The 15,534-nt window shown below is 41.6% G+C and overlaps 1 protein-coding gene across 2 annotated transcripts in view; it reads left to right on the top strand.

Annotated features, from left to right (window-relative positions):
• LOC143286828 (uncharacterized) overlaps positions 1-13,669 on the top strand; it is a 73,728-nt gene extending 60,059 nt beyond the window's left edge. For both annotated transcript variants that reach the window (XM_076594648.1, XM_076594647.1), the window contains 4 exons: positions 806-1,152; positions 4,513-4,603; positions 5,248-5,327; positions 11,663-13,669. In XM_076594648.1, coding sequence (XP_076450763.1) covers positions 806-1,152; positions 4,513-4,603; positions 5,248-5,327; positions 11,663-11,698 — 554 coding nt within the window. In that variant the 3' untranslated portion in view covers positions 11,699-13,669. The remainder of the gene's footprint in view (positions 1-805; positions 1,153-4,512; positions 4,604-5,247; positions 5,328-11,662) is intronic.
• Positions 13,670-15,534: the final 1,865 nt, after the last annotated feature.

The following is a 15,534-nucleotide window of genomic DNA, read 5'->3' as shown; positions in this document are numbered from 1 at the left end:
CCAGACTCATTTGCAGAGCTTCAAAATCTGACCACGTGTGTTCTCTCCTTCAGTCTCTCCACTGGTTGCCTGGTTCCAATCGAACAGACTACAAACTGTCCGCCCTGACTTTTTCTGCAGTCAGTAGGCCTGGACCAGATTATATCTTTTTGCACTCTTCCATATTTATACTCCGTCTAGCCGGCCCCACTCGTCTTCTGATTCCTGACTTCTCAGGATACCTCACGTCAGAACTACGTCTTATGGACAGAGAGCTTTTTTTCTTGTCAAGCCCCAAAGACGTGGACCAGACTCCCTGGGAACCTGGGACACTGACTCCCTCACCTCTTTTGAATCTGGCCTCAAAACACATCTCTTCTGTCTGCAATAAGATCGGTTGTGATTTGTCCATCCAAACAATGCATACTCCTGTACATGTGGTATGCTTTACTGTTTGTGTACATATACATGTGTACATATTGTGTTTATGTGCGTGTGCAGCTATCTAGGTACATTTTGGTGTATACATGTGGCATGGATTTTATGCGTTATTTATAATGTTATGTGTTATGTTAAGCACCTAGAGCAGTTTTCTGGATAGAGTGCTATATAAGTATACATCATCATCATTGATATAACATGTTAATGTAATTAATGTTTTCATCTCATCAGCATATTAGCTTACAGATTAGCATAGCAAGTTTCATAGAGAAGAGACAAAACATTTCTGTTCATCCAGATATTAAGTCAGATCAGGTGTAAGTGAAAACTGGACGACCACGGTTGTTCATAGAAATTGTTAATATTGTTCTGCCATATTGCTCAGCGTGCCGGGCCGAGCTCTACCTGCCTTTCAAGGGAGATGTCAAAGATGAATCCGGCAACAACAACTTCGTCCAGAATGAAGGGGTCAAAGTCATCAATGGCGCTGGCTATTTTGATGGCAGTTCCGTGCTGCGTGTTCCCCGTTTCGCCAACGCTGACTACGGTGACTACGTGCTGATTCGTCTGCGCTACAAACAGGAGGCTGGGGGAGGGGGGAGACAGGCACTGGTGGCCAATGGGGACTGTCTGAAACCCAGCTCCCTCTACATGGTGGCGGGACCAGAGGGCGTCAGCTTTGGTGCACAGACCACGACTGGCAAGAATGCCTCCATCACTGTGTCCAGCAATGTAAGATGAATGCATTCGTGAATAATGAAATAAATGGATCAATTCATACTTAGTTAAGCATATGAATGAATAAGAGAATGAATATGGATAACTAAATTAACTGATTAATAGATAGACAGACAGACATATTCACTGATTTTAAAATCAACTTCACTTTCACACTGACTGCCAGGGGGAAGTGGTTAGCGTCGCGGACTGACGACGTGGAGGTCATGCATCCTTTTGTTTTTCGGCCTGTGACCGTCACATACCCAGAGTTGAATGTACCATGGGCTCTATGGGAAGACTGAGACCATACAGCCGTAGGTAATCCGTTTCACGACTGCGTCTTTGGGAACTCAAAGTTCATTACCAGTACTATAGTTGTCTGTATTTCTTGGGCCAGAATATGTAAAATAAACAAAGGAAGGAAGTGCCGAGTACAGCCTTGTCCCAAACTCAAACCCAGTGGGCTTCCACAGCAGCTTCGCCAATCATTCCCATCATTGTGATGATGATGATGATGATGATGATGTGGATAGGTATATAGTGCATATCCTCGGTCAGAGATCAAGCTGTGAGTGCTTTACAAACACGGAGTCATTTGCACAACAGGCTGTCTGCCTTGGTAGAGTCAGCAACAGACAGCTGCTACCGGGCGCTCATTATTTGTTTCACAAAGGTGCAAAGGTTCAAAATCATTAATTTGAATCCGAGAAACCCGATTTGGGTGCATGGAAACTCAACAAAGAAAAAAACAGGCCCAAATCCTCGAAACATGCAATCACACGATGAAGAAGGAAAACAAGGGGAAAAGGAGAGAGAAAAAAAAGAAAAAACGCGAAGACAAAAAGGTCGCACAAAGTGCACAATCAGTTGTGAACCACTGTGCGATCATGACAACACCAAGAGATCCACATGTAAACAAACCCGTGGAACCCTATGAAAAGAAAGCCAGCAAGACAAAACATGCACACACACAAAGAAACAATCATCCATTCAACGTATGGAAAAAGTAAACAAACAAACCCGGAAATATATTACTTGTAGCGTTTAGTGCTGTTATCCTTGCATAAGAAAAAAGACTACGAACATCAAAATTATCAACAGATTCAATGATAATTTTCAAAAATTTTGCCAGCTTCAACAGCACTTTTTCCTTCTAGGAATTTTACTGAATTTCAGTGTGTTGGGTCGTTCACAATAAAATGGGTTAAAGAATACTTTTCGGATGTCTGAAAATACTTTTCGGATGTCTGAAAAGTACGAAAAGACGTAATGGAATTCGTCTCCCAAGTCACCTGAATTACATTTTCTACAAGCTCTCTCATTTCTGTCAACACTTAAGAATCTTTCTTCCTGAATGGGTAAATTGTGATTTACTGTTCCAGTCTTCATAACTATAGTTCTGTAATTATACAAATTGAAAATTGCCTTTGTATATCCTGTAGTTATAATACATTTCATTTCTATTTATTTCTGCACTCCAAGTATGCATTTTGGGTTTCTCAACCTTTACTTTACTATAGACGTAGATTTATAGTACAAAGGACGCATGTCACAGTGTTCAGTCACTTTTGATATACATTAGATAATCAGATTTATAAATGTTTCTTTCTGTTAACTGAAATGTAAAAAAAATATGCATCACACTCGAGAGCTTATTACTGTTTTCTTGGTCTGTCAGCTTGTACCAAAAATTAAAAAGTCGGCATTTTGCTGTAAGTATAAGAGGATAAGCCAAGCTCGCCTGAGACAATTTGCGTATGTGTAGCCTTCCGTAATTTCAAAACCATTTTTATGAAATTTAATCTGGAGCTTATTGGCGAGATCACACATTTGAGGGCACCATATTTCAGAGCCAAATATTGGAATTGGTACAACAGTTGGCTCAAGTATTTCTAATTGAACATCAACAGGTGACATTAATTTACGATATTTTTTTCATAAACAAAACATGGCCCTTGCAGCGTGCTCATACAAGTCTTTCTGTGCTTGCTTGAAACTGTTATCGTGATTGAATTCATGCCAAGATACCGAAAATCTATGCTATCTCAAAAGTTTCACCGTTAAATTTAAATGTTGGCAGTTTACGGACTTTTCATCCAGAAAATAGTACAGCTTTAGTTTTCGAAGCATTTACCTTTAGTTTCCATAATCTACAATAATCTGATAGACGTCTAATGCTTTTTGCAGATCTCTGGGTGATTCAGCTACTGTAACAGTCATCAATATCAGCATGCATGGTACCCATCTCTCGGACACTATTCAAACCACTCATTCTTTCTGATAAAAATTCTTTCATATCATTAAGGTATACAGCAAATAGCAGAGGAGATCAATTTTCATGTTGCCTCTAAATAAATCTGAATTTTTCCATTGCACACACGACCTTGCCTTCTGGTAAATATCCTGAATAACGTTCAAAATCCCATCACTCACATTGTGATTATTTTTTACTTTTGCCATAGGAGAATGATCAACAAGATCAAATGCTTTTTCATAATCTATGAACACGCAGTATAACCTTTTACGTGTATGACCGTTTTGACCCCGCCATGTAGGCAGCTATACTCCGTTTTTGTGGGTGTACATGCTGGGTGTGTTGTTATTTCCATAACCCACCGAACGCTGACATGGATTACAGGATCTTCAACGTATATATTTGATATTCTGCGTGCCTATACACACGAGACGGGTTCAGGCACTAGAAGGTCTACACATCTGTTGACTCGGGAAATGGGAAAAATCTCCACGCTTCACCCACCACAGGAGATGGAACTGATGAAACCCGGGTGAGGATCCAGCGCTCTAACCATTGCACCACCACACCCGTCAGTATTCATCATCATTATGATATATAGAAACAAACTTTCCCAAATTATGGGACAGCAAAAAAACCCAAAAACAACAACAACAACAACAACAACAAAACAAACAAACAGACAAAACAAATTTTTCTCTTGTTGAGGGCGGCAGTGAAACGTCAGGGACAGGAGAGTGTTTCTCCCTACAATCCATGGACTATATCTGTAAACAGGCTATTCAGTAATTGTGCATGGAAATCATACAAAGACATTCAAATGTCGTACAAGACTAATACTTGTGTCCAGCGAACAAATTATTGTTTGGGCCTTCATGGTTTATTACATAGAAGAGCTCAAGACCAGGGCCTGGTTAAACAAGCGATTTTAGCAGCGTACATTTGCTTGGCGGTGAGAAGTTTATGAAATTAGTGACAACTTGCCTGCCACTAAGCAAACTCGGCGCTGCTATGGTGGCGTGTGTAACCCTCCCATGTTCCTGAGCTGTTCTGTGTAAAGATACTTCAAATAAGTTGTGTGTGTGTGTGTGTGTGTGTGTGTGTGTGTGTGTGTGCAGACAGGGGGGTGGAAAGAGGCAGTGATGTATGTGGACAGACACACCCTGACAGGCAGTGTCAACAACTTCTCCATGCAGACTCTCTTCACAGGTCAGTGTTGTTTTTGGGTTTTGTTTCATTTCTGAATAAATTACAATACAAACTTTGCGTGTGTGCGTGCGCGCATATACATGTGATATGTTCCTTAAAGACTCTGGTTTATTATTGATGGATGGTTGACTTCCCTTGTCGACATTTCAGGCCCATAACGTGACTATAAATTCTGCCTTTGTACGGATTACTTTTTGCATGTATAAGTAAATTAAGATAGATAAAATATGATATGTATTGTATTAAAACGATAAAATGACAGTTGAGACTCACTCGTGTATACTAGTAATGTGAAAATTGTGGATAAGCCATCAAAAACATAAAACAAAGCAAAATAATGTACAATAATTGTGAAGATATACATTATATAGCTAATGTGTATAATACGATATTTGAATTGTAAAACTAAAACGTGGAAAAGAAATGGTCTAAGTACCAAAAAATGAAGTGTAGACAAATCGGAGGTTTAGGGCCTCCCGCACAAAATCTGGATGTGTTATTGTAATTGTCCTGTGGAGTCACTCAACAGAAAAAGTAGTTCGAAAGGATGAAATGACAGGCAGAGCGTTAAGTGTAGTAAATAAGATGATGTGAAATGTCCCTGCTCTGTCAGTCAGACAGTGACAGTCTGTGACTGTGTGCAGGTTCTCTGGCCACCAGTAAGTGTGCACTGCAGATCGGCAGGGGGACCAATTTCCACCACTTTAAAGGCTTCATGGACGATGTAAGATGTTCACAGAGAGAGAGAGAGAGAGAGAGAGAGAGAGGGGGGGGGGGCAAAGATGGATGGGGAGGCAGACAGACAGAGAGAAAAAGAGAAGACACGCACACACACACACACACACACACACAGAGAGAGAGAGAGAGAGAGAGAGAGAGAGAAACGAAACTAAATTGTGTATAATCAGAGTTATGAAATAAGCATTTATACGTGTTTTCATTTTACCCAGCCCTGGGGGGTAACAAAAATGAACATTGAAAAACAGGACCACCACTCCAACAAAAAACAAAAAAACCAAAAAAAAACCCCCCAAAAAACAAAAAAACAGCACATATTGAAGTGTTAGAGAGAGAGAGAGGGGGGGTGGGTGCGGGGGGCATGGTGACAGTCAGACATCGCACAATGTGCCTCCTTTGTGTGCATGCATAAGTTCCAGTTCTGACTGATTGTTGACCATATTGATAATAATAATGGATACTTATATAGCACACTATCCAGAAATCTGCTCTAGGTGCTTTACAAAAACGCTTTTGTTAACGTAATACATCATATCTATGTTACATACACACACCAAAATGTGACTACACACACACGCACACACACACACACACACACACACACACACACACACACACACACACACGCTGCATACATACATTTTAACATACATGTGTATCTAACAGCTACCCTAACACATACGCACACATAGGCAGGCACAAACTTACATAAACACACGCACACGCACACACAATACACATTCATATACATGCATGTAGTTATGTACACATACATATGTATACACAGATAGTCAAGCACAGCTAACGCCAAGGAAGTGGACCTGCCACAATTGAACTTATTGCTGAGGGAAAAGGTGAGTTTTGAGACGAGATTTAAAAGATGCGAGGGAATCAGAATGACGGAGGTTATCAGGGAGCTTGTTCCACGTCTTTGGCGATTGAAAAGAAAACGATCTGTGTCCATAGGTCTTACTTCTGACGTGAGGTATCCTGAGAAGTCGAGTGTCAGAGAAAGAACGGAGCTGGCGAGACGGGGTATAGATATGGAGGAGTTCAGAAAGATACTTGGGGCCAGATCCGTTGACTGCAGAAAAGGTCAGAGTAGATAGCTTATAGTCTAGTCGATCAGAAACAGGCAACCAGTGGAGAGACTGAAGGAGAGGAGAAACATGGTCAAATTTAGAAGCTCTGCAAATGGGTCTGGCAGCGTTATTCTGAATTCGTTGGAGTCTGTCTAACAGATATTTGGGAAGGCCGGCCAAAAGAGAGTTGCAGTAATCTAATCTTGAGAGAACCAGAGAGTATACAAGTGTCTTGGTTGCATCGATTGAGAGATAGTGGCGGATAGAGCTGATTCTACGCAGTTCCAAATAGGCAACTTTACAGATATTCGAAATGTGCTGTTGGAAGGAAAGAGACTGGTCTAGGATTACATCAAGACTGCGAACAGAGGGAGAAAGTGAAACAGGTGTGCTATTGATCAGAACAGAGTCAGGAAAGGAAGGATGTTGACGAAACTTCTTTGGACAGGTTATCATCAATTCAGTCTTATCATCATTTAATTGCAGCTTGTTGAGAGTCATCCAGTCCTTTAGGCCAGCAATGCACTCCTGTGTTTGAGTCACCAGTGCATCAAATTCAGCTATGGAAGCCGACTGATAAAGTTGTGTGTCATCAACAAAGCTCTCATGCGACATCGCATGATGACTGATGACATCCGACACAGGAGCCGCATACAGCATGAAAAGGACAGGACCTAGGACGGACCCCTGTGGAACACCATATTTCAAGGCAGATACTCTAGAGTATCTACCATTTACACACACTTTCTGTGTACGATCTGGCAGGTAAGACGTGATCCATGCTAGTACAGTGTCACGAATACCAAAGGAAGTTTTAAGTCTGTTCAAGAGGATAGAGTGGTCGATAGTGTCAAAAGCTGCTGACAAATCTAAGAGAGCGAGAACAGATATCTTATCCTCATCAAATCCCGAAAGCAAATCATTCACTATTCTAAGAAGGGCTGTTTCGCAACTATGACCACGTCTATAAGCTGACTGGTGGGAATTAAGTAAACCATTTTGTTCCAGATGAGCTAAGAGCTGAGACAATATGATCTTTTTCTAGCAGTTTTGATAAAAATGACAGATTAGAGACAGGTCGATAATTTTTCAAACAATTATGATCCAAAGATAGTTTCTTGATGAGTGGACGTACAACAGCAGATTTGAAGCTTTCAGGGAAACAACCAGACAGTAAGGAAGAATTGATGACATGAGTAATATGTGGCAGTAGAATATCAATACATTCAACCAACAAAGAAGACGGGACAGGGTCAAGCTCACAGGATTTCGGACAAGCGCTCAGACACACTTTCTTCACAAAATCTTCAGTAACCGGTTGGAAACAATGTAAAACAGGACCACTGTACACGCGTTCTTGAACGGGTGAAGAAGGAGACACAACAGTCAAGCTTCTCACGAATGCATGATATTTTGCCGGTGAAGAAGTCAGAAAACTTTTGAGGGAGTTCCTGCACCGCAAATGTTGTAGGGAGAGGAGTGTTTTTCTTTTTACCTAGTAGATTGTTCGTAGCGTTGAAAAGCTGTTTGGCTGTGGTGCATGCAAGGATTTTAGAAGAGTAGGACTTTGACATTGACTGACTGATCATCGGTGGTTTTCGATGTGGTGCGCGTGCACACTGCTTATGGATCTCGAATAAAGCCCGGCAGCCGATTCATCTTTTTCATCAGAAGAACTTTGGTTTCCACATAGGAACTGTAATAGACGTTACCTGTATGCAAAGTAGTAGTTGTATAACTAACGGAGCAATGGAAAAAAAAATCGTCGTCACTGAGTGACATTTCCAATGTCGGATATTAACTTCCGCTTGTGCTCACGAACTCTTGTTTCCATGTACTGGTGCAGGGTGTATGATGTGAGGTTCTAGTGGTGTACATGTGCTGAGTGCACACTGGTGCAGGGTGTATGATGTGAGGTTCTAGTGGTGTACATGTGCTGAGTGCACACTGGTGCAGGGTGTATGATGTGAGGTTCTAGTGGTGTACATGTACTGAGTGCACACACCGAGGACAGGAGGCTCTTGTGGGATATAACCATTCAAGCAGTGAACAGCTCTCTCAGTTATTTTCACCACAACAACGACTGCGTGGATTTGTTTACATATCTGAACCCTACTTCCAGTCAGCGAAGTCAGGTACTTCTTTGCAGAATTTACGTATTTCTATCTATATTGATATACACTTTAATTGATAGAAGACATTTCAGTATGAAGCAGTAAATCAAACTGGTAGGCTGGTTGCCGGCTCTAATACAACACTCGTTCTTTCCCAAGAAATGGCTGGCAAGGTTGGACTGAAACTGACCCTAATAAAGAACACGTTGTTTGTGCTGGCAGTAATCCTCTCGTGCTATTCCGTTGCGCTTCCACCACCAGGCGTCAATGACCATGACACTGTAGATAGATTTCTTCATCTGCCGACACCGCCTTTTTAGACAGTCTCCCTGTTCCACTGTTCCCCAGATAGTCGAGGTAGCTGCGCTTCCTAGCCCTATTCTTAGTGGCCGACGTTCAGACGAACCCAGGCCCAAAGGCCCCTTCCCTTTACTCACTGGGTGGTCATTAGGATCGCAGGCATTATGCTGCGACGAGTGCGGCATCTGGTATCACCGTTTTTGCTTCGAGCTGTGCTCTGGAGACTGCATCTTCCAAAGAAGCAATACACAGTGGCTATGCTGTCACTGTGAAACAAAGAATGTCGACAGCTTATCTTTCACTGTTGCGAGGTATCCCCAGCCTTTTACGAGCCCATCGCCGACAGTTGCTTGACTTCAGAAACCCTATCTTCCGCTTTCCGCTTTCGATCCATTCTTTAGCAGCAGCCTCCACACTGATCGTAGTGAGACTTCGTGTGTTTTAACAGTCAGGGCACCAGAAATCTTCGTCGCTACAACATGCAAAATGTTCAAAGAAGTTAAATTCTTCCATTTAAACTCTCTGAGAAGAGGAATCTACGGATAATGACTATAAATTGCCAGAAGGTGGAAAAATAAACAGCCGAGCTTGAAACAGCCATACACTACATCAGGCCAGACGTCGTGAGTCATGGTTGAACGAGGGTATCAAATCCAGCAGTCTTCCCAGGCAACATGTTAATGTATACAGAAAAGACAGGAAAACCATCACTGCGGGAGGAGACGTCTTTATACGGGTATGCAAAGCATTATGTCATCTGCACAGGAAGAGCTTGACTCTGACTCAGAAGTCGTCTTGGTGAAAATAAAACTGGGGGGCAGAAAGGACCACTTAATAGGCTCACTGTGGATGCCACGACGCCAGGAGAAGGAAATCAGGAACTGAGTCACTAGAGAAAGCAGTTTCTAAGTGGACACCAAGATAGATGACACTGCTTGAGGACCTGACTGTTTTGACGCGAACTTGGAAGACGGCACCACCACATCAGGAGCCCCACAACGCAGGAGGCTCTTGTGAATACCACAGAGGCAGCCCAGCCCACTCAGCTCCATGCAGAGCCCATAAGAGAAAACAACGTGCTGGACTTTGTCTTCACAACAAATTCAACTGACACTGGTGTACTAAAGCTGTTGAAGGTACTGAAGCCAGCCAAGTCCTGCAGACCAGACCACATACCAATCTTAATGTAGAAAAACTGTGCATTGCGGAGACCATCGCATCGGTCCTACGGGACATCTTCGAGTGGTTGCTAGACACAGGGATTTTTAGCACATCTCATGCGCCTTCAAGAAAGGAAACAAGTACCTGGCGGAAAATTACAGGCCGACCTCCCACCCATTCGTCACCTCCAAACTGCTGGAGCATATCATCTGCCACCACCAGCATAATGAGCATAATACCCTGATTCCCCTAAACCATGGCTTTAGAGTTGGACACTCCTGTGATACCCAGCTTCTAACCACCATGCATAATCTTTTCTTCCTTCGACAAAGGTGCTCAAGTAGACCTGGCCTTAATGGATTTCCGCAAGGCCTTCGACACCATGCCACACAAGAAATTGCTCCATAAGCTATCCCACTTTGGTCCATGGCTGGATCACGAACTTCTTTACAAGTCGTACCATGAAGGTCTTCGTGGATGGCGAAGAATCACGAGAAGTAATAGTTGACTTGCTCCCGCAGGGTGCAAGGTTCGGCACTATGCTGTTCTTATGTCATATCAACGACCTGCCGTCAGTGGTCAAATCGCCAGTAGGCCTGTTTGCAGATGACTGCTTACTGTACCGCCAGATACCTTTGCTGATTACCTTTCTCTACAGGAAGACCTTAAACAGCAAAGACCGGGGCGTGAGCTTCAGTGCAAGGAAGTGCTTTCTCGTTACAATGAAGTAGAAGATTTTCCTACAACCTCTGTGGTGAAATGCTACAGCAAGTTAGTACAAACCAGTATCGTGGAGTGACGGTATCCGACGACATCGCTAGGACCACCAACAAAGCCAGTTCCACTCTCGGCTTTCTACGACGTAATCTTCGACACTGCCCTCACACCTGCAGGAAGATCACATACACAGCACTCATGTAATCCATCCTCGGGTATGCGGCAACAGCATGGGACAGCCACCACCGGGGCGATGTAGACAAAATAGAACGGATACAACACCAAGCGGCACACTTCATCAAGGGAGACTACAGAAGTAAAGAACCCGGCTTTGTCTCCACAATGTTGAAGGAATTACAGCTCGCTCCTAAGCCTGCAAGAGAGACGACGAGACCTCCTTTTTTTTAAACGAGTGGTTGAGGGGTCGGTGCCGGCCATTCCATCTGGCCAGTTCATGTAACAACAGCCAACAAACAGACGCCGCATCCAACCTTGGTGCTTTTCAGACTGTATCCAGTAACATCGTTGAGACGTCAGCCAGAAATAATAACAGAACGTTGGAGGTCCCAGTCGCAAGAACAGAACAATATAGAAATTCATTTTCTGTAAGAGCAGCAAAAGACGAACAAATTGAGTGACGATGGGCTGCTGGCGAGGGGACAGGACCACCATCACAAAAACGTCACAGTGACAGCAACATGCACGCTGTGTAGAAATGCACAAATGCACACAGCTACAACACCCCCACCCACATCCTCCCGTTGTGAAAAAGTCATCCAGGCTTCTACAACGTAACACATCAAAGTCCAAAAGTCACTAGACCACTTGGATGACATATATTTAGAGATATTATTGTATTTTCTAAAGATTTGAATGTGTTTTTTTTAACATTTATGAAAAATCTAAGTATAACTCTGCATTTACATTATCTTCCATTTTGTTTCCAGATCACGGTGTTCCTTTGCAGACCCAAAACGTTCTAAAGGAGGTGGCTGTGTGCTGCTACACCAAGTCATGTTTTCCAGTCTTGCTAACCGTTTGTTGTAGGAATAATAAATGTTATCCAGCAGGTGTACTGTTTTAGGCATTGGCGTTTGTCTGGTTTTCTGTTGAAAATAATGATTGCATGAACAAAAACAAAATAATGATATGCAATCAATGACTGTTGTGGTTCAGTGTTATTGAACTTAACTACCATAGAGGCATTTCTTCGTCAGATATAAGCAATAAAGTGCACAGTTCTATTATTTATTCAAGATTACAAAAATGGATCAAATACAACATCACAAGTGAATTTCAAGCTGACTTTAAACAAAATTATTCCACAGTTGATCACTTGCTAACGTTATTAGCACTCATCCAGAAACAGTGTTCGTTTAACGGGGTGTTATAAGTGGTATTTGTTGACTTTGAACAAGCATTTGATGCAATTTCAAGAAAATTATTACGGCCCCTAGTGTTAAAACAACAAGAAAGGGTAAAATATTCTTTTGTATCAAATGTATGTACGAAGTTTTCATTGACTGTGGATTGTCTAAATTGTGTTAAACAAGGTGATTTCTGTAGAGTCATTCTTTTTCCTTTGTTCATATGTGATGCTTTAGATATTGTTAATGGTGGAGAAATGGTGTCATTTTAAATGCTGACTTCATTAAACTTTTATTTATTGTTTCCTTATAATATAATTTTACTAGTAATCTTATACTGTTATTGGTCTGCAGACACAATCTGTCAACCTTTTTATATCTGCATCCAAATAACAACTAAAAGTATGGATGAAAGTAGTATTAAAGTTTTCAGAAAAATGGTATTTTGGGAGGAAGCATTTAGGGATGGTTCTATAATAACACATATGGAAATTTGTGGGCTTTGGGGGGAGTTATCCACGAGATTCATTTTTAAGTAATCATTTCAAGAATTAGCTATTGTAACAAAACGAGCTGCAATTTCTTTCCTCAGTCAGCTGTATGAATTAAATAGTTATTCATTTTTAAGTTATTCTTAACGATATTTGATTCGTAGATTCAACCGATTTTGCATTATGGTGCGGAGATGTGGGGTTAAGAATTTTATGCACTGATAGAAAGTGTACAATTGTTTATAAACAATAATAATCTTGAAGTCAAGATCAAAACACCAAATGGCTTTGTAGTGAATTAGGTCGCTTTCCGTTAACCATGAACTCTATATTTTTATTGTGTTGGATACTGGCTGAAACTGGCGCAAATGGGACAACACAGAATGCCACATAAGGCATATAAAATGCTGTCATATCTGACCAATAGAGGATAAATAAATTGGGTAATTCGTAATATACTGAATACATTTGGTTTTTGTTATGCATGGGATAACCAGTAGTAGGCTGTACATATTCTTTTTAAAGGGATATAGGCAAAGACTAGTCTAGAGCAGATGGCAGAATTGAGATTCACATAGCAACAGCGATATTTTCGTACATTATAGGTAATTTAGCGGATTTTGATAGATTCGTATGGTATATATTTAAAAGATTTTGGTTTGGATGCTCCTGCTTATTTGTACAGGTAAATGATAGATGCGAAAATTGCGAAACAACACTGCCTGTGTAAATCTTCCTCGGAAAATGAAGTCCATCTGGTTTTGTGTTGCCCTGTCCTTAATGATTTGAGACAGTCAAATCCCGTCAAAGTATCCCAGTGATTTTAGACCATAATTGTTACTGGTGACGAAAACAAAACAAATATGAACAATCTTGATGTGTATCTTTATTGTGCATTTGATAAAAAGAGATATTGGACTATCATAATGCTTTATTTATAGTTCACATTTTAATACAATAGATTTGTGGACAAAATATTTTGATATTTGTACTTTTATTTCTGATTTGCTAGTTACATGGATCATGTGATGTTGAATTGTTTTTATCGTTGTTTTTATATATGGGTGTTGGTTCCATGCATGTTATGTTGTCCAAAAATGTGATTATGTTCACACTCCTTCATATAATAAAATATTTGACGACACCATCACATATTCCTCTTGTTACGTAGTACAGTCTTTCTATCGCTCTTTAGTTTTAACCGCGAAAAAAAATCAAAATTGGTATTTCCCCGAAATCGTTCTGAAATACGAATGTTTGCACTCACACATGCACACAGGGATAACACAATTCTAGGTATTGTTTATGCCAATAATACTTGTACGTCCTCTTTAGAAGAGAACTGGGAGTATGGGAATTAAGTATATAAAGATGATTTATTCGTGGGAAAAAGAGAGTTTAATAGGAAAAAATACAGATAAAAAACTGTTCTCGTTTATCAAATTGTTAACATCATGCAAGCTTTCTTTATTCCCTAAAAAGTGCTTGTCACGATTAATCGATTGCCTTTTTAAGTTTCTTTGGCGTACACAGAATTGCGACAGAAAAGCTTTTAAGAGACTTAAAAGAAGTGTGGTATGTAAACAAGTGGTTTCGAACAGGGGTACTGAAGATGATTGATGTTAGATAAATGCAATTAGCGTTTCTTTTGCAATGGATGAGACTTCTTTGTAGTTCAGTGGAACACGAGAAATGGGTTTATATGCCGAGAAAAGCGTTTGCAAATTTTGGTGTATTCAGTGGAAAATCGTGCATAATGTACATCCTACTCATATCATATTGTGTACAATGAGAAAGAAAGACAAGCACAGGTGCTCCTACTGCCCGGAATTTGTTGTTATGGGTTCAGACACCACCCTAGTAGTCCAGAGCCAGCATCTGGAACGTCAAGACAAGCTCATCCACTGACGGTATTAATACCCCTAACTCCATCTGCGATCCCGATTCCAGTCTCCAATCCGCCTACAAAACCAGTTCTGAGACGAAGTGAAAGGATCAAGAAGATACCCGAAGCGCGTATTCCCTTGCGCTTGCTTAATCAATAACTTAACGATTGCTGAGTAAATAATCTGATCGATCGCTCTGTTTATGGTCTTCATTGTTTTGTGATGATGGCAGGCTCCTCGGATCATTGAGAAGAAGGTCTTTAGTGGCTGTACAGGTGGATTATTGAACGACACACTTTGGCACAAAGAGGGCCAGTAAATCCACTGGTAGGACTCTCGGCCCTTTCCACTGTCTGGGCTTTTCCTCCGCAGCTAGCCCTCTTGTAACTTCGCTTGGTAGTAGTTGTCTCCAACCGTTTCTGTGTCTGGAGATGTTTTCTCAGCCCTTTTCTGTAATGCCAGCTGCACTGAGTACGCTCCAGTTGTTCTTTGGTGCGGCGTTCTCCTGCCAAGTTTGTCCCATCAAAGCTCACAGCAGAAAACGGCTTCGTGTATCCCGCGTGAGTCTGGTCAGCAGCATAGCCTCAGTGCTGGTGGTGTGGGCTCGCTCTAAAACTTCGATGTTTGTTATATAGTCGTACCACTTGATGCCCAGCATGGTACGAATACAACGTTGATGGAAGTGCTACAATACAAAACCCAGTTTCTGATCTGTAGAGGAGAGGAAAGAGAACTGCAGCTTTAAATCTTAGGACTTTAGTTGGCAAGCGCAGCGAGTGGTTGATCCAGACGCACTTCTGCAGACGGCCAACTGAGGTGATCTGCTGGGTTTGGCGAGGCGATTGTTGACATCCTTGGATGCAGTGGCGTCACAAGTGATGACGCCCAAGGTATGCGAAGTGCTAAACTGTTTTTAGCATTGATCCGTCAATGTTAATGTGTGGAGGGCTGTAGGAACCGTGCGGTGGTTCCTGATGGGGGACTTTGTTTTCTTCCGGCTGCTTGCAAGGCCAACAGCATTTGTTGCGTCAGCAGAGCGATTGAATACTGCCTGGAAAAATTCTTCGCTATGGGC

Source organism: Babylonia areolata, chromosome 10 (assembly GCF_041734735.1).
Source record: "Babylonia areolata isolate BAREFJ2019XMU chromosome 10, ASM4173473v1, whole genome shotgun sequence".
Taxonomy (NCBI): domain Eukaryota; kingdom Metazoa; phylum Mollusca; class Gastropoda; order Neogastropoda; family Buccinidae; genus Babylonia; species Babylonia areolata.
The sequence above is the reverse complement of the archived record's forward strand: the minus strand, read 5'-3'. Positions and strand labels throughout refer to the sequence as shown.